Below are 24,441 nucleotides of genomic sequence, written 5' to 3'. Positions count from 1 at the left end.
TCAGGTTTCCTGCCCTCCTACCTAAGTTTTCCCGCCTTTCTACCTCTTCAGGTTTCCTACCCTCCTTCCTTCCAAAGGTTTCCGAACCTCTTTGGTTCCATACTTTCCTACCTCCTTAAGTTTTCTCCGACATAAGGTTCCTCAAGGTTCATATTTTTATTTATCAAAGGTTTCCTACCTATACCTACCTATGGTTTCCTACCTTTTTCAGTTTCCAACCTAAGGTATCCTACCTTGCCAAGGAAAGGCACCTTCCTACCTCCTAAGCATTGCCAACCTTTTGAAGGTTTTCTACCTCGTTTCCTAAGGTTTCTAAGGAGTGCTTTAAAAGATGGTGTTAGCAGAATCTGTTGGCCAAGACTAGCAACAGAATCTGGGGCCAAAATTGAAGAATCAATTGACGGAATTGCTGGAGACAAATAGGTTTGGCCCTCTCTTGCCATTCTGCAATTGTCAGCCCATCATCGGTTCTTCCTGAGTGATATTTCATTTCTTGTGACTCCATCACATAGCTCCAAGCGTAGAGGTCAACAGGGGCGTTCATCCCCGATCCGTCATTCTGTCCAAGTTTATTTAGGGCTTGTGCTGTCAATACCGATGAAACTCACACAAATACATTTGTTAACACGTTCACGCCCGCATGCAAGCACACACACAAACACATGGACACACAACACACACAACACTGAAGCTCGAGCACAGGACCATGTGCCTGTCCCTGTAAGCAGACGCACACACGCGCATTCGCAGTCACTCAAAAACAAGCATAATGCAGCCGCGGAGCCGCTATAGTCACTGTTGCCATGGCAACACTCTGACCTGCCTATGTAAGCACAGGGCATGAAACTCAGGCACACATGCACGCAAACATACACATGCAAATGCATACACTTGCACACGTGAGAGTCCAGCTGTGAGGACATCACGCTGATGTTGACTGATACTTGAGTGTAGAGCCAGAGCCAAGTTCCATCCCCCCAACACATACCCACAAACACACACACACACACACACACACACACACACATGCTCTCTTCACTTCACGCTTGTGTTAATTCATCTTGGCCATGCAGCTGCTTTTCCTACACTCTGAAAAGCAACAAACAGTATCGTGATGTTGGGTGTTAATCCTGCCGCACAAAATCAATACTACACACAGGAATGATCCAATGCAATTCTTACTCGGGGGTCTGTTTGTTTGGTGATTGCAACTCTTCCAGATAGAGACGCACTGATGCCAATATTGGTATAAGTGTTTATTCCAATTGTGTGCACTAATACCAACGCAAGGTGATTTCATTGAGTTCCCTTTTTTTCTTTGTAATCATTTGAAGCCGTTGACGGCTTTTATGTTATATCTGATTTTGTTTAAACTGGAGCAGCGGATCAATCAGATGCTGAAAATGCCATATGCGTGGGATCTTTAAAATCTCACACAAAAAAATGTCAGTATTGGCATCGATGATCTGTATCGGGAAAAGCCCAAAAGCGAGGTACTCGGTAGAAAGGGAGAGGTCCTTTGTGGTGTAAAATGTGTGTGGCGGGGAAAAAACCCACTTGTAACAACTAGTAGTAGGCACTCATAGACCAATGGGAAATAAACTGACGCTGACTTTCCTCCAGTTGAAACATCTTTTGAAACCGATTTAGCCACAATAACCAAGGCTTTTTAATCCTACTTTTTGCACCCTCCTCCTGTTGGTTTCAAGAGTGCCTAGAATACCCATATTTTCAAGGCTCCTGTACTCGATCTGAGAAGGAAAAAGCTATCTATGCCCCTCTACTTCTAACAGTCAGTGTGTTCCAGACAGTCTGCTAAGAGCCAGATCACAAAGGTAATGGTCTCAGATGTCCTTCTAATGTCTTCCTCTCACTCTCTCTCTGTCCTCCAGCATGTGTCGGAGCTGCTGGCCGCGGTGCGTCTGCCCTTCATCCACCCGTCTTACCTGCTGAACGTGGTGGACAATGAGGAGCTGATAAAGTCGACGGAGGCGTGCCGGGACCTGGTGAACGAGGCCAAGCGCTACCACATGCTGCCCCACGCCCGGCAGGAGATGCAGACTCCCCGCACCCGGCCCCGGCTCTCTGCCGGTACATGCCCACACACACACACACACAGACACACACACACGCACACACACACACACAGACTCAAACATAGAGATGCAATGTAATGGCCTTGATACATGTAAACACTCAAATGGATGGTACCCCACCTGTTTTGGCTTGGTAAATGGAGGGCTAATACCCCTCTCAGCTCGGGATGGCGGTCGTCTCTCCACAAGGAAACCGACCCGGTATTGATGCAAATCCACCACGGAGGCACAGCTGTATAATGATGATGCCCACGCTTGGACTGGAAATGCAAGTGCATAAATACAGCCTTGGCTTATTTACATTTTTTTCCTTGAGCTTCCATACTTCTCAACTCTGATTTTCCCTTCATTCTCAACATAAAATCAAACTTGATTTTGTAAGAGCCGAGCGTGCGTCCAGCCCATAGCAAGGTTTTAGCCTACCAGCTCTCCTACCATCTCTTAAACACCTTTGAAAAGTCCACTCCGTTTGTTTACATCATTAAAAGTCTGTTTGCGGCAATCAGTAGGCGCCTGCAAATTGCTTTTGGACAATGGATCTCGCCCTCCTGTTGGCCAGGACTCACATTCTTTGCCACAGTAAAGAGCTGCCTAATTATGGTGTCTGCAAGGTATTATGGGGCTTAGCACTGAAAAAACACAGCGCCATCCAGCACAACTTATTTTCTGCTTGATGGAATGAAGATAATTTCCAAACAAATGCCCCGTTATTGTGTGGTCAGTTTACCAGCCGAGCTCTGTGGTCTGCTTCGTGTGCGCTCACCAGTAAACAAACATCAGGGCATTCACATTACTTTATTAATTTTGCATGTTTAATTGCAGGGGTGTGAGTGTGTAGTGGGGGGGGGTTGTTATGCTTTATGGAGCATCATTTGCCTCCCGAGAAAACAACATTTGTGGCATTATAAGTGCTTGACATCTTCCCATTACTCATCCACAAGCCGCTGGTCTTTCGTTGTTCTCAGCTCTTTCTCAGAGTCTCTTCCCAAGTTTCTTCACTACATTTGTTGTGCATACCTTCCCCGCCACCTGGCCTCATTACGAATTTTAAAAGCTTATATACATTGCTTCGCACGATAGTCCTCTACATGCGCACTCACACACGCACACACACACACACAGCGATTGGCATGAATACCATCACACCGCGTCGTGCCCAGAGGGCTCCACGGAAATATGCATTTTTATCAGAAGTTCTATCCCTCAAGTTCTCAACTACTCAGACACTGAAGCCCCCTTATGTCCAGACAGCCTGTAGGGTGCGTGTGTGTGTGTGTGTGTGTGTGTGTGTGTGTGTGTGTGTGTGTGTGTGTGTGTGTGTGTGTGTGTGTGTGTGTGTGTGTGTGTGTGTGTGTGTCTGTGTCTGTGTGTGTGTGTGTCTGTGTCTGTGTGTGTGTGTGTGTGGGTGCGTGCGCGCGTGTGCATGTGTTTTAAAACACATGCAAAAGGTAGAGGCCTTTGTCCTCATTTTAATGTTTTTAATGTATTTTTCTCTCACAGCGTGCCTGTATGTGTGCGCGTGTGTGAGCATGTGTTCATGCATATATATGGGCCTGTGTGGTCATGCGTGAATGTGTTGCACTGCATGAATGTACAAGGTTTTGTAATTGATTATGTATCGTGTGTGTTTGTGTGTGTGTGTGTGTGTGTGTGTGCGCGCACATGCTGTTGGCCATCTGCTACTGCGCAGGGCCTACGTCGGTGATGCCCACCAGGGTGCACGGTTTAAAAAATGGGCCGAGCGTTACAGAATGAATGATGGATGATGAACGGACAGATGGATGGATGGATAAATTGTGGGACGCGTTTAGAATAACGGGTTGCACTGAGAGCGAATTGAGAGAGGGAGAGAGGAGGAGGGAATGATCAGAGGAGGAAGGAGAGGAGGCGATGAGGAAAAGGGAGATGAGGAAGGGAAGCTTCAAGGAGACAGTTTTGCCGAGAGTTTATGTGCGGGGCCCTGACATGTGTCTAGTGGTGTAGGCCGCATGTAAGTGACTGTCTGTGTGTGTGTGTGTGTGTGTGTGTGTGTGTGTGTGTGTGTGTGTGTGTGTGTGTGTGTGTGTGTGTGTGTGTGTGTGTGTGTGTGTGTGTGTGTGTGTGTGTGTGTGTGTGTGTGTGTGTGTTGGGAAGTACATAAACAGATGGGGCACCACCTGAGCTCTGAAGATAAGTCTGTCATGCGGAAACGGAGAGGAAACACTTATTGCTGAGCACACTCGAGATGTGAGCGCACGAGTTGCACTGACAGGTGTGTGTGTGTGTGTGTGTGTGTGTGTGTGGGTGTGGTGTGTGTGTGTGTGTGTGTGTGTGTGTGTGTGTGTGTGTGTGTGTGTGTGTGTGTGTGTGTGTGTGTGTGTGTGTGTGTGTCTCTCCCTGCCTGTGTGTGTGGTCATGGCTGCATGCGTGGCAAATTTGACAAGTCCCCCCCATTTTTTTTCTTTCCTTTTTTTTCCAACAAGAAATTAATCAAGCAAAACTTTTAATCAACGCCACTCCATGTTTGGTCTTTAATTATTCAGCTAATTATCAGCTAATGCTGTAAATACACCTCACCACCTCGCTACAGTAATGGATTTACAAACCAAACTATGGAAGAAAATGCATCTTTTTGTATTTTGGGGGGGGATTTAATACATCATTTTCAATCTCTCTTCGATTAAGTTATCGATGGTGTCGGTTAGTCACCATCATATGTAAATGTCTCCGTATTCGATTTAAAATATGTTAAATGTATTTTCAATCAGAGGGGATTGATTTCCCTAATACTCGCTCCACACTGAGGCACCTGCTGTGTGAAAAGCATTTCTTTACTTAAACCTCTATGAAGTGGGACAGGCAGTCAACGGCATTTTGGGGTGAAAGAAAATGAAAAGTGTAAATTCTCGGAAGTAAAACAACGGAGGGCGGTGATGAAAGAGGCGGAAAAAGCAGAAGATGAGTCAGGGTTTTTTTTTTGACGTTCCGCTCCGAAACGGTTTCCTGCGCCGTAGCCCTTAGTTCACGTCTTAAATAATGATCGTTGCTGACAACAGTCCCATTACCGCTAACACATTAGGAGTAAAACTGCTGATAAGGTGTGACATGGAGGTTATTCACACACAAATTTCAGCCTCTGTGATTTTCCCCGTGTTGCTCCCTTTGGTTAACCCTTCTTCCCGCTGTGCTCCAGGGCTGTCAGCTCTTCTCTTCCTCACCGCCTGCGCTTCTGAAGCTCTGCACGCGTTTTGGGTTTCTGTTTAGACTGGAGCTATCCACGTCATGAAAACTACAGGGGACGCATATGACATATCACAAACAATTGACCTTTAATTTCCTTACTGTGAACACGGAGTTATCACCATTAACCATTAACCGCTCATTACTTTTTTAGACTTATTGAGTCTAAATGCGTATTCCTGTCTTCATATTTTTCTTTTACTATTATTATTGTTTGAGGATGGAACTATTATATGAGATAACGACTAATTAGAGCTATCTCTTCTCAGGATAGAAATAAACTATATATACATATATATATTTATTTATTTATTTATACTCTTCATATACTCTTTTTAATTCAGACATTAAAAACTGTGTTCTGTATTCACTTAATGAATCCTCCACGCGCCGCGTCGCGTTGAAGCCATTAGGTGCTTATTGGTTAATTAGAATCTGGATGGGCGTCTGATGAGTTGTAGTTGATTAGTTGATTTTTCGGGGATCTGGAGGATTAGGCACCCACTGGTGTTGTGATTTTGGTCACAAATATTTTTTTCCTCTAGTTAATGTGCCTAGCAGAATGTTTTATGAGAAAAGTTCACATACAGCATATTGATGACCAGGGCGAACACATAAATCTTTCCTCTGTCATTAATTCTATTATTTTTTATAATTATAATATTATTATTGCGATTATCATTGTCATCTGATTCCTAAAACTTAATGCAGTTAGTGAATAAATGTGTGTGTGTGTGTGTGTGTGTGTGTGTGTGTGTGTGTGTGTGTGTGTGTGTGTGTGTGTGTGTGTGTGTGTGTGTGTGTGTGTGTGTGTGTGTGTGTGTGTGTGTGTGTGTGTGTGAATATTATGATTAAATATAAATAGGAGCCTTTCTGTGTGGAGTTTGCATGTTCTCCCCGTGCTCACATGGGGTTTCCTCCATCTAACATTAGTAAGGACCCCCACCAAAAACATGCACTCATCGTCTGACTAGCGATGGACATATGGAACCAGGTCCCTGTGTTTGCATGTGTTGTAGTGTGGCATGTCATGTGACAATTAAAGCTTCTTCTTCTATATATATAGGTTTTTTTTCAATGGAGTGCCTTAGACTAAATTCTCTTTTTAACTGGAGGAGGGTAAAGACAGCTAGTGAAAAACTGTTAAGTCAGCCCAGCCAAGTGGAATAGCACTCAGACAAATGAGCTGTAATGACTGAGATACACAGGGGCCCAGCTTCTGTCTCAGACACACACACACACACAAAGACCAATTTCTATTATGCCTTATTTTGCAGAGCTAAAAAAAGAGGCCTCTTGAAAATTCTCTCTTCCCCTCTCTTGCTTGCTTTGTTTACAAAGTCAGCATCACGTGCACACGGACCTGCACGGCAGCAGCAGCAGAGAGCAGTGGATTAAACACAACGTGCGGGTGCTTAGCATCCCTAAATGGCTGTTTGATCCCTGCGATGATGTATCATCTCTGAAAATGCATATCCACGTATAGATTCTTCATTTTGAAGCTCACTGAGGACACGATTTTTCAGAAGCCAATCATGTTGAGCGGGAGGATTTCACTTGCCCCCCCACCAGAAATAAAATATATCAAAAGTTAAAGTATCAAAAGTTAAAGTATGAAAAGTTTGCGGCCACACTACAGCCAAACAAGCTGAATGAAATACTACTTTTGGAGGGTGGGGGATTGAAAACTGGGCAAATTTGAGCATATTTGTCCAAATATCTGCCATCTGGAGACAAAGAAAGTTCTTTTCCCCATCCTCCGATTCCTCCTCAACTACGTTCACTAAGCCCCCGCACCCCTTGCTATTTTTTTTTTTATCCACCCTAATTAAATGTTTCTGTTCCTGTCTTCCCTCACTCTACATTAGGCAGCATGGATGGAAAGAGCTAGTGCTTTGGAAGACGATTAGAAGCTCATTCTATGCGTTCGCTCTGGACCCTGTTGATTATCGCAGCACTCGGGGTAATTATTATATATTCAGGCTGGTTTGTCTTTTCGGAGATTATTAACGCTGGGGTTTTTATTTCATTATTTTTTTAACGCCTAGAACTGTTAGTAGAGGGACAGCAGAGAACCTGCTGGAAACTCTCTAATCGCGTCGCCCTTGAGCCGGATCCTTCTCCTCTTCCTCAATTCTTATTTTGGAGGGATCGGGGGAGTGAATGGTGTTTCAAAGAGGGAGAGAGAGCACTACGGGGAAGACGTGTCAAACCATTCATACGAGACTTAAAAGAGGCTGAGGTTTTGATATTCCTGCGGCTTTTCGGCGGAATCTCATGCAAACACGTCTATCCGGGCTCGTATATGTGACTCGGGAACCGTGGGGAGAGAAATAAAAAAAGAGGTGCATTGATCCGTTTGACCCTTCGGACAAGTGACCTCCATGAGTGGGTGCGGGTTTCTTTTAGGCTAAAATGCAGAAGGGAGGAAGGAAGGGATGGGCAGGGGAGGGAGAGTAGAGAGAGAGAGATGAAGGGAAGATGGGAAGAGGGAAACTTGCCTGGCTTTGCTGCCTGGAAATTGCTTCTGAACGTCTTGACACCCAAAGACATTCACTATACGCAGAATAACACACACACACACACATACACACACACACACACACACACACACCACAGTGAAAACCAAAAACCCACAAACCTCCGCCGCGACAAGACCATGGATCAGCTGAGGCGTCACTCATGACAAATCTGCCTCTTTGACCTTCCTGTTCCGATTTTTCCGAGCCTGATTTAGATTCATCCAATATTCAACACACACACATACATTGGATCTGGTTAGGCCATCGCTACATATGTGCAGACGGTGAAAATATATGTGTCTGTGTCTGTGTATTCATTTTTTATTGTATCTGCTATCCTGAATCCTTTGGATAAGGTCCTCCAAAGCAGAAGGGTGCACGTTCACACACACACACACACACACACACACACAGACACACACACACACAGACACACAGACACACACACACACACACACACACACACACACACACACACACACACACACACACACAAAGCAGCCTCCATTTTTCCTCAGGTTTGATATATTCAAGGGAGAGTTACAGTAAGATTCATTAATAATTACCGCAACTTGTCATTGTGTCGAATGAGTAGTGAAGAGAGTCCCCACTATACACACACACACACACACACAAACACACACACACACACACTTACCGGTACACACACACATACAGATGCACACCCGGTTTTGTTATTTAATTCTCAACTTAATACAATTTTTCCAGAATCACTTTTACGACATAAATTTATTCCAGCATGGGCACTCTGACTGGTCTTCAGCTACACAGCCCCATACACAGCACTCTGTGATGCACTGTGTGTTCTGACACCTTTCGATCATAGCAGCATTAACTTGTTCAATAATTTGTGCTACAGTAGCTCCTCTATGGGATCAACCAGACAGGCTAGACATCACTCCCCATGTGCATCAATGAGCCTTTGGCGCCCATGACCCTGTGGCTGGTTCAGTGGTTGTCCTTCCTTGGACCACTTATGGTAGGCACTAACCACTGCATACTGGGAACACCCCAAAAGATCTGCTGTTTTGGAGATGCTCTGACCCAGTCTGTCTAGCCATCACAATTTGGTCCTTGTCAAGGTCGCTGAGATCCTTACACTTACCCAGTTTTCATGCTTCCAACTCACCTTCAAGAACTGACTGTTCACTTTCTGCCTATATCCCACCCCTTGACAGGTGCCATTGGAACGAGATGAGCAGTGTTATTCACTTCATCTGCCAATAGTTTTAAAGTTTTGGCTGATCAGTGTATAAATATATACTGTATATATTAGGTATACTAATAAATAATAATACATTGATAATAAATAAATAATCAAAAATTTGACTATATTGTAACTATACTTATATTCTTATATTTTAATGAATAAAGATCACACTGAAATGTGATTTTATTTAAAAAAGAAGAAAAAAGTGCTTAAAACGTACTTGAAACTCCTTGAATTGAACCGTGTAAACACTAGGGCTGCCCCCGACTAAAGATTTTCCTCAGTTCAAGCCATTAGTTGACTGATTGATGCACGTTATTTTTAACATTATTCCATCATCATCATCCTTGCATTATTTAAATATATGTTTTTGGGGCATCAGAAAATGGTTTGAGTTCCAGGGCTGGGAAATAATGTTTTAATTAACATTGTTTATTGTGTTAACATTGTTAACACTCTTAACAGATTACGGATACAAATACAAAACCTAATAACCAGCCTTTATAATATACATTTAATTGACAAGCGCTGCGCGCATGAAGCAAGCCGCCTGTTAATTGCACTGGTTAAGCATTACATTGGTTGCACTTATTAGGCCATATTATTATTTTATTAATGTACACATTTAAATTACATATTGACATCATTTGCAATGAAATGTGGTATACAGAACATTATTCTGACTCGACTACTCGCTGCGTCTTCCCCGGACCCAGCCAGGTTCCCCGTCCCTAGTACAAAGTCTGTGTTATGTGTGAACAAAGCAGGAGATTGTCTGGAGAATTCACAGCGAGCGAGTGGACATGTTGATGATGTCTCAATCATGCGACTGGGGACGTCATCAACACGCCCACTCTCCGAGGGTGAAGAAGGGTCATTTACCTTGGTGCTGATCTTCGTGCACAGAGCGTAGCTGCGTCGTACTCCTTTCTGCTTTCCTTTATATTCTTTCCACTCTTTTATTTATATTGCGGATGGGTCCAAATACAAGGAGTATCAACACAAAAAAAGTCACAATAATTGATAAGTCGGTAGCCTGGGTGTGCTGTAAACTCTGCAGCATCATGTGTCATCGTGTCATGTCCTGCCTCCTGCACACTCTACCCAGGCTCCACCCTTTGCCTAAACCAAACTGAGTATCTCCAGTAGATGTAAACGTGTCTGACAATCTCTAGTTGTGTGCTACATGTGTGAAAAGGCCACTCCAGACAGTCCAGACCTGATTAGCCAGACATTGTCCGGAGTTTATGTGTGAAGGCATCTTATGACTCTTCTCGTTGACTAACGTTTGGTCGACTATTTGGGGCAGCCCTAGTAAACGCATACACACACACACTGAATATCCCTTATGGCATGGCAAATGATCACCCTGGGATGGAAATTATAGGATTAGGAATAAGAGAGAGAGTGAGGCAGAGGGAGAGAGAGAGGCGACAGCGATAAGGGGAGAAGCTGTTATGGACTAGCACTAAAATGTAGTTTACTTAGAAGATGGACGGATGGACGGACATCAGAGGACTCAAGGTTGGCGAGGTCGTCATGCATAACGAAGCAGAAGCCACTTCACTACTCCCCACCCCAGACTGCCGTGCACTTTTGCAAGGCACTTAACCTGTGAGCTTCTCCGGTTTGACGATAATGTTTAGTCTAGTTGGGTGTGGCGGGTAAGCGGGGGCGGCTCCCGGGTGTGAAGGCCCGGGCATCTTTTCTTTCTCTCTTCCACCTCAGTACGTACTTCCCTTCTTTCGCTCCCCGTGGCCACTACTGCCTTCCTGCTGGCCCGGCTAACTCTGAGGGGCGAGCGACGGAAGATAGATGAGAGAGCGATAGAGAGAGAGGGAAGGGGAGAGAGAGAGAGCGAGTGCATCTCCTGGGGTTTCAGAAGGCCAACGGAAAGAGCGAGGTAGGGAGAGAAAGAGGGGGATGCAGGGCCGCAGGCTATGGGAGGAAAAGGAATATGGAAAGCAGGGTCACAGCGTGGGGCAGGGAGGAAGGAGAGATATAACAAGGTGTGATAAGATGGGGGAGGCTCACAATAGCCAAGGGGGGAGCGGAAACAAGCGAATTTCCAGCCCTCTGTCTGTCCCACGTTGCCATCTTTCCATCCGCCTCTCATCTCCCAGAATGGCTATATTGTGTGTGTGTGTGTGTGTGTGTGTGTGTGTGTGTGTGTGTGTGTGTGTGTGTGTGTGTGTGTGTGTGTGTGTGTGTGTGTGTGTGTGTGTGTGCGCGCGTGCGCGTGCGGCAGCATGGGGTAAATCTTATCTGGAGGGTGTGAATGTCACAGTCATTTTCAGGGAGTTGAAGCAACAAGCTCAAGCTGTCAGCCAGTGTTTGTGCTCGCTCACGCCACATTCTGCAGGTGTGCATCAGCTGCAGAGCCGGGTTTCAGCCCCAACTCCACCCCATCCACCCCCCAAAAAGATTCATTGTGAGATGCATGGTGCCGTCAGAGGTTCTGGCCCCTTTTGGAGGAGGTTTAATACCGGGCAGTCACGGTCCCGTGTTCCACTGCGGTCTTGTTTTTTTTCTTCTGTGTGACTGTTATCTTCATCTTCATCTTTCCTTCTTATCCTCGCCAGCTTGTGTCTGGAATGATCTGGTTGCCGGCTGTTCCTGCAAGCGGTTGAGTTTTGTAGTTTAGTCATGGTTCCCTTCGCCGTGTGCTAGGGGTGTAACGCAGCGATGCGCCGCTGTTGTGCTCCTACAGGGTTCACGGCTGGTCACAGGATTTTTTTTCCCCCAGAGTTTCAGTGGAAACAAGTTATGACCGTAAAAGATTCCCTCTGTTCCTTTGCGATTAAATGTGCAAAATCAATGAATTAAATAGAACGATCTCAAGTGCTACTATTTCTTGTTATTTCTTCTCATATTTTTTCTTCCTTATATCTCTTTCATGAAACATAACATCTTTTAATACCATTTCCATTTATTCACTTAGCAGACGCTTTGGGCCAAAGCGACTTCCATCCATCGGAATAATATTATCCTTGCAGCTATCCTATCTTATGTTACAGCACCTGTATCTGGTTGAATTTCGAAAAAGGTGCTCAGGCACTTCAGTTCGAGTTCGAGCTCCAATGGTCGATGTATGCTTTGATTGTTTCGAGCCTCTCATGAAAGTCGCTGTATATATATATATATATATATATATATATATATATAGCTTACTATTTGTTAGTGCAATATGATAAGTACTCATACGTTGTTATCATATCAATTATATGTGGCAATTTTCGTCTATTTCAATCTCATACACTGCTTTTCGCTACTTGGCGTTAGTCCTCCTAGTCCCAGTCCTAGTCCCAATCCTAGTCCTAGTTCCAGTCCTAGTCCCAATCCTAGTCCTAGTTCCAGTCCTAGTCCCAGTCCTAGCTCCCACTCCCAGTCCTGAGTGAACATTGGCATCAACAGGTTCAGGTTTCTATGTCTATGGCGCTAAAGTCAACGCCAACCAAGAAAAGTAGGATTTGTCATTCTGCTCCTTGGTATGTAAATGAAAAACAAGTACATTAAGCTGATATCGCAATCCATTTTTCAGCTGGGGTGGCAAGAAAGAGCAATGCACATTGATTATTAGAATATTATTACCTGGTGGTGAATGACCTCTGGGGACCTCTGGGGACAGACATCTATTGATTATCTGTGGCACTCGCAACCCCCTGCCCGCTTTTTTATCAACGAACCTGCATAAATTAAGGGTGTGAATGGCCATTTCCTCCCCAAACTGCCATGGTTACCAGTCCCAGAACCGAAAATATAAAAAAATATAAAAAGGAAGTCAGAAGAAAATAACATCACACACACACACAAGCTGTCAGCAACTCAGTTATCCTTCATCATTCTCTCTGCTTGCATCTATCCCTCCCTCACTTTCATCCAACTCCAAGTCACGGATTGACTGACGCTCGTCCCTGCGAGCCTCCGTTGTCAGGAGAAATCACCGACTCACGCACACACACACACACACACACACACACTCACACACACACACACACACACACACACACACACACACTACCCTCATATCTGATGTGCTGTAGTTCCCTGTAGGCCGAGCTTCCCTGTTCCTCCGCTTCCGTGTCCTGACAGGTCTGTGCCGGGTTTTGTCGGGTGCCTGCGTGAGCTCCAGAACTTTAGAGGTCAAAGCTCCATGGCACATCGGCCCGACACCCAAATCTGTACGTTTGATGAAAGGTTCGACTTTAAAGATTTGGTTCCTGGCGACTGACTCTGTAAAAAGAGTTGTTTGATTTAGTTGGTGTATAGCGTGGTGAGCGAGGGAGGACTTCCTGTGAACGATAAATGAGAGTCAGAAGAGTCAGAAAAAACATTGAATTCTGTCAAAATGATTGATTTAGGCAGAATAATGCAAAGTGTAGGCCTCAAAAATATTTAAACCTCATTAAGTAGTTAACTTCTGTCGAGGTGCCCCGCTCTGGGCACTTGCTGCTACGTGTATGGTCACTTGGCACTCACTCGCACTCAGCTGCGGTGGGGCAGGCCCCCCCCCCCTTGTAAGGGACGTGGGTGGGCATGGGGGTCTTGCCGGCCCGCCCGTGGGGTACCCGGGGATCTCCTGCAGCCGGGGGCGGTCCACGGGGCTTCAGGGCCCCTTGCGCTGTTTGGAGGCGCCGCAACATAATACCGACCTTCTACACCAGTACATGTGGGGATAAGTCATGTACACTCACCGGTGGACATCTTACACACACACCCACGCACGCACGCACACACACACGCACAGACGCACACCTGCTTGGAGTGCATCCCAGCAACCGGGGGTGCTTTCCACTCCTTTCCTCCCTCATTTACTGCCATAACTATGACAGGAAGAGGCCACGTAACCAGTTTTCCTGGACCTAATTCAGTTTTTCAATACATGTTGTCGGCCAATGTTCATGTTTTTGTGTACATGTTGTTTGTTTCTATGTTTATTTGTCTCACCGTGGTGATTCTCCCCCTCTTGGAGTTGTGATCAGTTGTTTATAGACCCAATCATGATAAATAGTTCTCCAAAGAGGGGGGTTGGTGGTGGCTCTCCATAACCAAAACTGTGCTCTTGTCATTCTACAGGACATCCACAGGACAGAGTTATTGCAGCAGTTCTTGATGATTTGAGAATTAATAAAGAGTTGCATTGCAGGTTGAGAACTTGAACTCGACTTGCAGACTAACTCTGTCCTGGATGCAAATGGCACAAATACTCTGTGTTGTATCCCAGCCTGCTGACAGCACAGGTTAAAAAAAAAAGAAAAAAAAAAGTGGTTAACTTCTGTTACTATTATTTCTTGTGGTGAAACACAAAGTGTAAATCAGTCGCATTCAACAATCCCATGGATTACGGAAAAAGTTGGGATTGTGTTTGCTTCACCTCATTGCAATCCGGCCATTTTCAGCCTTTAAATTTCTAATTGTAAAAATGACATTCAATTCTCAACTCACACTGCGTTATGCCTTTTTAACCGACTTATTTCCTAATTATTACCACCAGTTAGACACTTTTGTGATTTGGGATTTACAATATCTAGCAGCCTCAGCAGTTCAGACTCTCCCGCCTTGAACTGAAATTAGCCGTTCATTTATTTAGACAAAAATACACAATTTATTAATGAATATAGTAGAAAATATGAGAACCACCACATCCTAACCCGGCACATTTGGCAGCGCTGTATGTACTGTTTGCTGCGGGTGAAAAACATAGGAAATTTCTTTCTCGGTCAAAAATTAGATTATAGCCGATTTATCTTCCTCAAGTTGTTTTCTATCTCTCAACTTATTTTCAAAACTGAGTTTGATTTCTGAATATTACATAAATATTACAAGGTTGAGGCTACGTGCTCCATCAGCATTAGTTGACCTACTCACCAAATTGTTTAACTCTTGTTGAACTCAAGTTGTTGAACAAACGGCAGTCTTATGGTTCTCTTTGTGGCAAACATTCAGATCAAAATCATCTTTGGATATTCTGTGTGATGTCAAGTCAGAATGTGAAACCGTTTTGATTAAATAATGTTATAAATTGTATCTAATGTGAATGAGTAAACCGGGTCTTCTTCGCGTGGAAACAAAATGATGCGCTGACTGCGACACGAAGAAGAGCTGACGTCACTTCCGTAAACAATGTTTAAACAACAACAAATAAACACCAGAAGCAAGAAATTTCACTCTCTGTGAAAACATATCTCCGTGTTGTTATGGATTATGAGAAGAGGGTGGGAGAAGTTCTCAATCGTTTTGAATTTAGGATGAAAAAAAAACTGAATTGACCTCTAAATCAAAGGATTAACTTGAATTATGCATTTTTCAATATTTTTATAAATTAAAGTCCCTGTAAATCGAATTCAGTGATTTGTTTCTAAACACATTATACATATTAGAAAGTAATTGCTGAAAACATTTTAAAAGATCATTCAAAAATCATCATCATCATCATCATCATTGAACCATTCAAATTTGGCTGGGTGGGTAATAACACATTTTTCTATGGTGTGACAAACTCAGAACACATTTATTATGACTTTGCAGGTACTGTATTATGGTAATGATTCAAACATTTTTTCAGAAAAACACATTCAACCCTATCTCTCTTGAAGGAGTACAATGCTATCCAACTGTAACCATTTAAAGCACTAGTTGTGTATCTAAATGGGTATTTTGTGCCGCAAACGTCTGGAAGTGCTTCTAAAACGTTAAGGCCTGATTTCTCAGAACTTCTGTTTTTCAAAAACGTAATCTTTAAGTCATAGCTTCCAAAATATTTGCCTGATTCACAAAGTGATACCCTGTTTTGAAGCTCTGACTCTGCACTTTCAAATGATGTGCAAAAAAAAAAAGTCACATTTCAAAATGTGACCCTTAAGTGGGTGGTTCACATAGTAAGGACGGGATAAAACTGTTTTTATTTGGTAGGGATGCACCAATTTATCAGCCATACATCGGTATCTGCCGATATTGGCCTTGTTGGCGGCCATCGGCCTATCGGCAGTGCACATTGGCTGATGGCAGTGGCCGATGTTTATCCAGTGTTTCCCACATGTGGGAGCTGACAGTCGTTTAGGTGGTAGTTGAAACAGCTGGTCACGCGTGTATATTGCGCTCTTCGTAGAAAATACATCCACATGACTCCAGTGTAAAAAAGATGAACAACAGCTCACAAAGCATGTCCACAACAAAATCTTCTTGAACAACAGCAAATCCAAAGTGAAGTTGTAATTCTTTAAACCACACAACTATAGCTACGGAAGAAAGAAAGCTGTGTTGCGCCGCCTCTAAACCACTGCAGACTCCCCCGGCCCATCCAAGGAGAATCATGACTCAAAGAGCCGCTCGAAGAAGAAGAGAGCGGAGGGTGTTTTTAGCACGAGTGGCTAAAGCTAGACCTTGTTTGTGTGTACGTGAGAAAGAACGGAGCAACACGAAGGACAAAAAGGGTCAAATCATAGGTAGGACTATGGAAACTAAAGAAGGGCAAAAAGGATGAAAGTGCAATCACTTTATATTTGGAATAACGGAACCAAAGGAAGGACTAAAAAAAGGCTTCCTAAGCTCGTCTATTCCAAACATCATCACCAGTACAGTTTTTAACCCGGGTCATCGATGTAAAAATCATTTCTACGTAGAATGTGAATGTAAACAACACTTGAATGTATAATTAACACACATGTCTAAGATGCGTTGACTCCCACACCACACAGAGACTTTACTTGGGCGGGCCGCCCAGGGAAATTAACGGCCGCCTTGGCGACCCATTTTAGCATTTTTTTATTTTTTATTTTTTGTCCTTCTGAGAGAACGACGCCATCTGCGATCGATTTAAGAAGACACGGACATTGCTCTCTGCAGCACTCCAAGCACAAACGGATGCTGCGTTCATTGGAACAGGGAAATCTGTAAGTGATGCTGCATTCAGGGAAACTCGGAAAACATGGGTATCGGCATCGGCTATCGGCCCAGTTATTTAGTCTTAGATAATACATTGTTGCAAAACTAACCACCTGGACTCAGAATTGGACTCTATAAACTCTTATTGGTTCATTCATTTATCCATGTTCTATGGCCGCCCAGATTTGACCGGAATACAACACATTATGCCTTCAATTCGAATAAAACACCAACCCATCATGAAAAATTTGGTTTTAGTACAATCAGTGCAAAATTAACCACCTCTGTTTTTGCAAAAAGTTGGAATTCTATAGCAAACAATGCAGCAAACTTCCAAAGTGTCCTTCCTGAACCCTGGTTTTGTTTATTTCTGCCAACGTACTTCAAAAGAAGTAGAAGAAGTATTATAAATATGCTAATGTTTTGTAGATCCAAGTTCAGATATAGTAAGGGGAAAAAACTCCAAATCTGGCACCTTTATGAAAGACTTGACTGTCTCACAACAGGCTCCAAGTTCTGAGACAGAAAACGGAAAAATAGAACCAAAGGGAGGAAGGAATTTAGAAGTTCATCCTGAACTCAAAGGAGAATATAAAGTATAGGATAAAGTTAAAGAATGAAGAGAAATTGTAATTGTACAAACATAATGGCATCAAACTGATGGTGATTGCAGAGACAAAGTTCCCAAACGGCAATTAATAAAGTTACCTTTATCTGATCCTATCATAAAGAGATGATAATAGAACAATGAAGGTGTGATTATGGATGCAGTCACAGGTTATTTGTCTTTTTTGGTCATTTTATTCCTTTATTATGGAATAAACTTATAATGGTGTAATAATACACATCCACCTTATGAAGACGAGTAAGCTATTGTCATTGAAGAATTTGGGTACACAGTGAACTCAACTTAACTGATGGAACACACTAAATTCACATACTATGTACTGTATTATGAAAATTTCTAACATTGGTTTAAAATGTATTTTAAATTTGGACGGAAACATATGATTGGGGAATTTATCGATTTAAACAAATTCTCAAATACTTGCAATAAGGAGCTTCTGTAATAACAGTCAGGTTATCAAGGCAATATTCCGACTATTGCAACCTTCATGTAAACACCTCACCCCGCGGTTTTGGACCTAAACTGTTTGGACGAGCACAAGAACCCAAACAGGGACATATTGAAGAAAGTGTCCGAGAGGATTGTTTATCAGGAGTCGCATTATTCCAAACGCATGTTAACACTTTAATAGCATTATTACTTCAACCCCAATATTGAGCTTAATTGGGGTATTGGGTGCATGTAAACACACAAGTGACTGGGTGAAGTCTCTACCGGGGGGGGGGGTGTCCCCCCTCGACTTTGGGTCAAGTTGCCACAACACAGGAAAAAAAAAATAATAAGGTCCACAGTGTTCCAGCCCTCTCCATTGCCGGCACATCATCATTTGTGTCCCCCTCGAGATTTGTCCACACAATTCAGTAGTTTTGTTACTTTTCCTTTTCCTTTTTCCTTTTTAGATCCATTTCTCCTCTTTCATCCTCCCAGCGACGAGTCTTTTCTTTTTTTTGTCTAATGCCAGGGAACACGCGAGCTATTGAAAACCTCAGTGGTGAAGACGAGTCAGCGCAGCTTTCTTTTCTATATCTGCTAAGCTGTGGGTGAATGTCCGAGATGTGTCCGAGGCCACGTTTCCCGTGTGTCCTCACCCCGACATTTCTTTTTCCATTTTCGTTTCTTTTCTTTTTTTTCTTTCCTCATCTTCGGGAAGAGCTTTAGAAAGAAAGAAAGAACCCAGTTGTGTGAGAGGAAAGATGAGTGTTTTGGGAGAAGCTGCGTGAAGGCTGTGATGGTTGCCTATGGATGCTCCTGTCAGCAGAGTGTATCGATCCAGGGAGATGAACCAGCGCTTCTCTGTTTTTCTTCTTTTTGTTTTCTCTCTCTCTGTCTCTTTTTTTTCTCGCTCTCTCCTTCTCTCTTTGTCTCTCCTTTGTATTTTTCTCCTCCCTATCTCTCCTTCATTCCCTCCATCTCCCAGTCTCTTAATCACGCTGACTGTCTCTCTCTCATTTGTAGTATTGCTCGCTCGCCCGCACAAGCTCTCTCTATTTCACTTTCTTCCCCTCTCTCTCCCTCTCCATCTCTCTCCCCTCTCTCACTCCATCCATTTTTCTTCCCCCCTCTCTATCTCAATTTCTTTTCCCCTCTCTCTCCCCCCTCTCTTCCGCTCCGTCTCTATCCAGCTCCCTCACTCCATCCCTCTCTCTCTACTTCCTTTCTTTCTCTATATATATATCTTTGTCCTTCCCCTTCTCTCGCTCTCTCCCCTTGCTTCTCTCTTTCTATTTCCCCTCCCAGTCTCCCTCCCTCCTCTCGCTTTCTCCTTCCTCTCCTCTCCCATCCATCTCTTTCTCTTCATACCCCTCTCTCTCATCCTCACTCCTTCTCTCCCTCTCACTCCCTCCATCTCCTTCCACATCTAATTTTTCCTTTTCCCTCTATCCCTTCACGCTCTCTCCCTCCCTCTCGCTTCGTCTCTTTCACCCCCCTCTCTCCCTGACCCCTCCCCTCTCTCACTCCCTTGCTCCCATCTCTCCCTTTTGCTCCCTTCCTCCGTCCCTTCCTCCCTCTCTCCTTTCATCCCTCCTCTCACTCCCCCCTCCCTCTCTCTGGGTCCCATCTCTTCCTTTCTCTCCCTTCCTACCTCCCTCTATCCCTCATCTCCCTCCCCCTTTCCCCCTCCCCCGCTCCCTCACTCCCATCTATCCCTTTCTTTCCCTTCTAATCTCTCTCTCCCTCCTCTTTCTCTCACTCCCATCTCCTCCTTTCTCTCCCTCCCTCCCTCTCTATTTATCTCTCCTCTCTCTCCTCCTCCACCTCTGCTCTCCTGTTCCCCCCCCCCACTCCTCTCTCTCTCTCTCTCTCTCCCCCCTCTCTGCCGCTATCTCCTCTTATCTCACTCCCCCTTCCCACTCTCTCTCACCGTCTCCCCCACTCATCTCTTTCTCCCTCCCCCCTTCGTCCCTCTCTCTCCTCCCCATCTCTCTCCTTTATCTCTCCCCCCTCTCTTTTTCTCTCCCCCTGCCTGCCTAACCATGCCTGCTGCTTACCAATACGAAGCTAATTTCTGTGCTGCGGCTGCTGGCTGAGCGCTGCTAACTGAACCCTGAAACGTCCAAAAAGACGCACATGTGGCCGAACGCCAACCTGTCTGTGTGTCTTGGATCAGTGGCGCCTTTAGCCCCGGCTTGCCTGCGCATGTGCGCCACACATAGAGGCTAAAGGGCAGCGTGTATGCGTGCAGGTATTGGCGACAAAACGAGCGAGTGTGTTTTGAATATCTCTTTAGATGACCCCGCCAATCAAACAAGCCCTTCAGAGATGGGAGTGTATGCTAGACGAGACAGCGGCTCCACACACACACACAGCCTTACACGCATCGATTTCCACCTATTGATCCGCCGCTTCTCTCAGGCGCCGAGATGTGTGATTCATGTGTGTTGTGTGTGCGTGAAAAAGCCATTGTGCCTACTGTAAACTTTGGTGTGTGTCCATCTTTGTATGTGTTGTTTTGTTTTGGCATGTTTCGCCCAACATATTAGAAAGGAAGGTAGTGGAGCGGTGTGGCCCGGCAGATGGCAGGTTCATCAGTCTGGGTAATTGAGTTATACTTCCTCTCTTAACACACTGGAGCTTTCTGCAACCAAAAGAGAACTTCTCTCTACTTTGCATTTGAGTTGTTTTTCTTTGTTGTTGTTTTTTTTTTACAGGCAGGCTTATTGAATCACTGAGAACCAAGGCCTGCAGAATTCCAAACAGAAGATCTCCAAGTTTGGGCTGCTGGCAGGCAGATAGTTTGTACTTTGTGTCTGTTTACAGAGACATGCTTATCATTTGTATGGAGATAGCTTGAATGTATATGGATATATTTCATTTATTTACATCATGAATATGTATATATTTCATATACCAATAGATCCATGACCACCAACAAGGAAGAAGCAATACGAAGAAAACTAAAGCTAAAATAAAAATGTTTTAAACGAGATTCAACAAGATCTAAATTCTGACCTTGGGAGTTCCCTGAGTGCGTTGGAGTGTTATTCACACACGTTGTGGGCAGCAAGCCCATAATCGCATTATGCAAATCACTCTGCGGTTTATCTGGTGGCTATCTCTCACAAGGAATCTGCAATTTAATTTGTGCTTTTGATTCAGGGAATATACAACACAAACACATACTTGGATTTCTCCTTCATCATTTTCCTTTATTTCCCCTTTGTCTCCCAATTCAATTCAATGGAATGCAATTAATGAATTGCCATGGGAAACAATACTGTACATTTACATTTCCAAAGCAACTGGAAAACAAAGTGAAGAATATAAATGAAGAATCATATAAGAATAATATAAATGAAAGAATATAAAATAAGATAAACTAAAATACAGACAGTGAAGTGTAAAAACTGTGGCATAAATCTGTATATTAAATATAAATGGAAAGGATAAAAAAACATTTATATACTGTAGACCATCCACTGTTGTACTGCTCTATTATAATATTTACTATATACTATAATACTGTATACTAGATAGAGCGATATATTGGTAACCTTTGTTTAATCAGGGGAAGACCAATAGAGATGTAGCTCTCATTCACAATGGTGCCCTGCAAATACATACTCAAAATAAGTTAAACAATAGATAGTGTGAAAAGTGTTAAATCAACATTCTTATACAAAGCATACTGCATATACAAGAACAACAAAGGACAAATGACTTACAAAATACAAAAGAAAAAAAACAAAGAAAAAGATAGTATAACAAGTACATTACACAGGGATATAGCAGACACATGCAGAAAAACAGGAGCATTTATTATATAAAAGATTGTTCAACAGAAGCTTAAAATGTTCTAGAGTTAAAAAATTGTCTAACTTCAAGCTTCTTCCACCGATAAAGAGCATAATAGGTGAAAGCAGTTTTTTCCAGTTCCGTATTTATACAATATATTGGATATCCAAGGTAATGCATTGTTGTGAACAAGTACGGTATCCCATTATAGTCCTTAAAGTGATGAGAAAAAAATGGCAGCTTCTTGAGGATGGATTTGTAAATAAAAAAATATATTTGAATGGTAAGTGATGGCCACCCTACCTTCACATAGAGGATAAAATGATGTGTTCAAACTGTCACCTGTAATAAATAAAATCTAAGAACTTTGATACACAGCGTTAAGGGGCTTGAGGGTATTGGCAGCAGCATGCATGTAAATTACATCTGCATAGTCAAGCACTGATAAAAATGTTGCCTGTACAATCTGAAACCTATTGCTATAATACAAGTGAAGCGCTGCTTATTTCTAAAAAATAAACCTAATTTAAAATTAAGCTTCTAAGTCAGTTCCTCAACATGAGTTTTGAAAGATAACTTTTCATCTAAACAGATAACTAGGTACTTATAATATGAGGCTTAAATACGAGCCCTAGTAATTGTACTGATAGTAAAACTTGGAACGCTTTTCTTTCGGGATCTAGTGAAGAGCCATGTAAATAGTCTTATCTGGATTTATTAAAAGCTTCAATTGAATCGGGGCCTTTTGAATAGCCCAAAAATCTGACTTCAAATTTGACAAACTTTGTCAATAGAGGGTGCAGATAAGTTAATAACTGTGTAGTCAGCATAATAATGAATAGAGCTGTTTCTCGCCAATGAGCCCAGGTCATTTAGGACCAGGAGAGGACCTAGCATTGAGCCCTGTGGCACCCCTTTTTTTAACTTCATGGACACCAGATTGATGACCATCCGCAACTGTTGCTTGAGTCCTGTCCTGTAAGATACTGTCCAGTAAGCTAACTGTGAAACCAGTTACATGCATCTGTGTCAAAACCAATTGATCTAAGTCTATCCAAAGAAGAATATGATCCACTGTGTAAAAATGATTTCGACGAATAGATGAACAGGGCAATAGAACACTCCTTCTTATCAAGAGAACAGATTATATAATTAACTAGCTTACATTCTGCTGTCAAAGTGCTTTGTCCAGGTCTGACACCAGAGAAATGGGGATTTAAAATGCAATGCTAAAGAGAAAGTGAAGCGTTTCAATCTTGATGAGCTTTTCTAAGATTTTGGCTAAACATTACAGTTTAGAGATCAGGCGGTAGGTAGGTAGAATCAAGAGAAAGAAGCTTGGGAAGGGAGAAAACATGACCATGATTTATTGCTTCAATTGTTTTCCAACATTTTGCTGGATTACTGCTAGAACTCGACAGGGTATCAACAAAATAACCTGACTTCCCACTTATAATTGTCCTGACACATTTGTTTCTCAACTTTTTATAGATCTGCCAATCTGTAGAGGGCTTTGAGCCTCGTGCTTTTGATCATGCTACATCCCTTAACCTTAACATCTGAGATGTCAGGTGCGAACCAAGGATTAATTATATTTTTACTTTGTATTTCCTTAAGGAAGCATGCTTATTTGCTTAAGAGTTAAAACCATCTGTGAAATGGCTTAGGGCTAGTTCAGGGTCAGGAATAGCACATAACCTTGTGATATCACTGAGAAATAAATCGTGAAGAAAAGCCTGCTCAACAAAATGTTTAAAGTCTCTCTTTACAATAAAATGTGGTCGAATCTATTTTTGTCTGGAATCGCTAATGCAGAAAAATGGACAATAACCACTCAAGTCTAGAGCAGACAAACCGGCTGTGATTTTTTGTGGTCTGTTTGTTAGGATTTTATCTTTCAGGGTCGACTTTTCGAGATTTCCGGTGTCTGGCCGAGTTAGTGAAAAAATGACTTGTATTAAATTTAATTCAATACATTGATTTATTTTAGCGCCTCAGAGGCAGGAGATAACCAGTCAAGGTTAAGGTCTACAGCAGCCTTATGCACAGATTCACCAATTTATCAAAGGCACTTTGTTATGCAGACGGGGGGGCGATCGGCCCTGGTTATCACCACATTATTATTAGGATTTAGAGAGACATTTAATGCTAGCAATTCAAATTCTCATAAGACACAGAGCGTAACACAGAGAAAGCAAGTTTCTCACAAAAATAGCAACCCCTCCCCCCTCTGTGGTTCGGTCCACCCTATATACACACCGCATTCTGAATTATTATGCAAATTATATTTTTATCTGATTTTCTCTGGGTTTAATTTGAATGTTATTGAACAAACCTCCCATGATAACAGTATTTTTTTCAAAAATAAAAAACTCAAAATGCACTGTTCCAAACTATTACGCACAACAGAGTTTCAAAACATTTTATAGGTTGTAAATAACTGAAAATGGTCATTTGTTGAATTTGCAGCATTAGGAGGTCATATTTACTGAAATCAAAAGCTATTTCAATCAAAAACATCTTAACAGACAAAGTCATATGTTAACATAGGACCCCTTCTTTGAGATCACCTTCACAATTCTTTCATCCATTGAACTTGTGAGTTTTTGGAGAGTTTCTGCTTGAATT

The 24,441-nt window shown here is 42.9% G+C and overlaps 1 protein-coding gene across 1 annotated transcript in view; it reads left to right on the top strand.

The window, feature by feature from the left end:
* klhl29 (kelch like family member 29) overlaps positions 1-24,441 on the top strand; it is a 265,814-nt gene that overhangs the window by 197,014 nt on the left and 44,359 nt on the right. Inside the window, exon 9 of the mRNA XM_080024589.1 lies at positions 1,893-2,091. Coding sequence (XP_079880715.1) covers positions 1,893-2,091 — 199 coding nt within the window. The remainder of the gene's footprint in view (positions 1-1,892; positions 2,092-24,441) is intronic.

This window comes from Zeus faber, assembly GCF_960531495.2.
Source record: "Zeus faber genome assembly, chromosome: 2".
Taxonomy (NCBI): Eukaryota; Metazoa; Chordata; class Actinopteri; order Zeiformes; family Zeidae; genus Zeus; species Zeus faber.
Note: the sequence above shows the minus strand (reverse complement) of the source record. Positions and strands in the feature narration are given on the sequence as shown.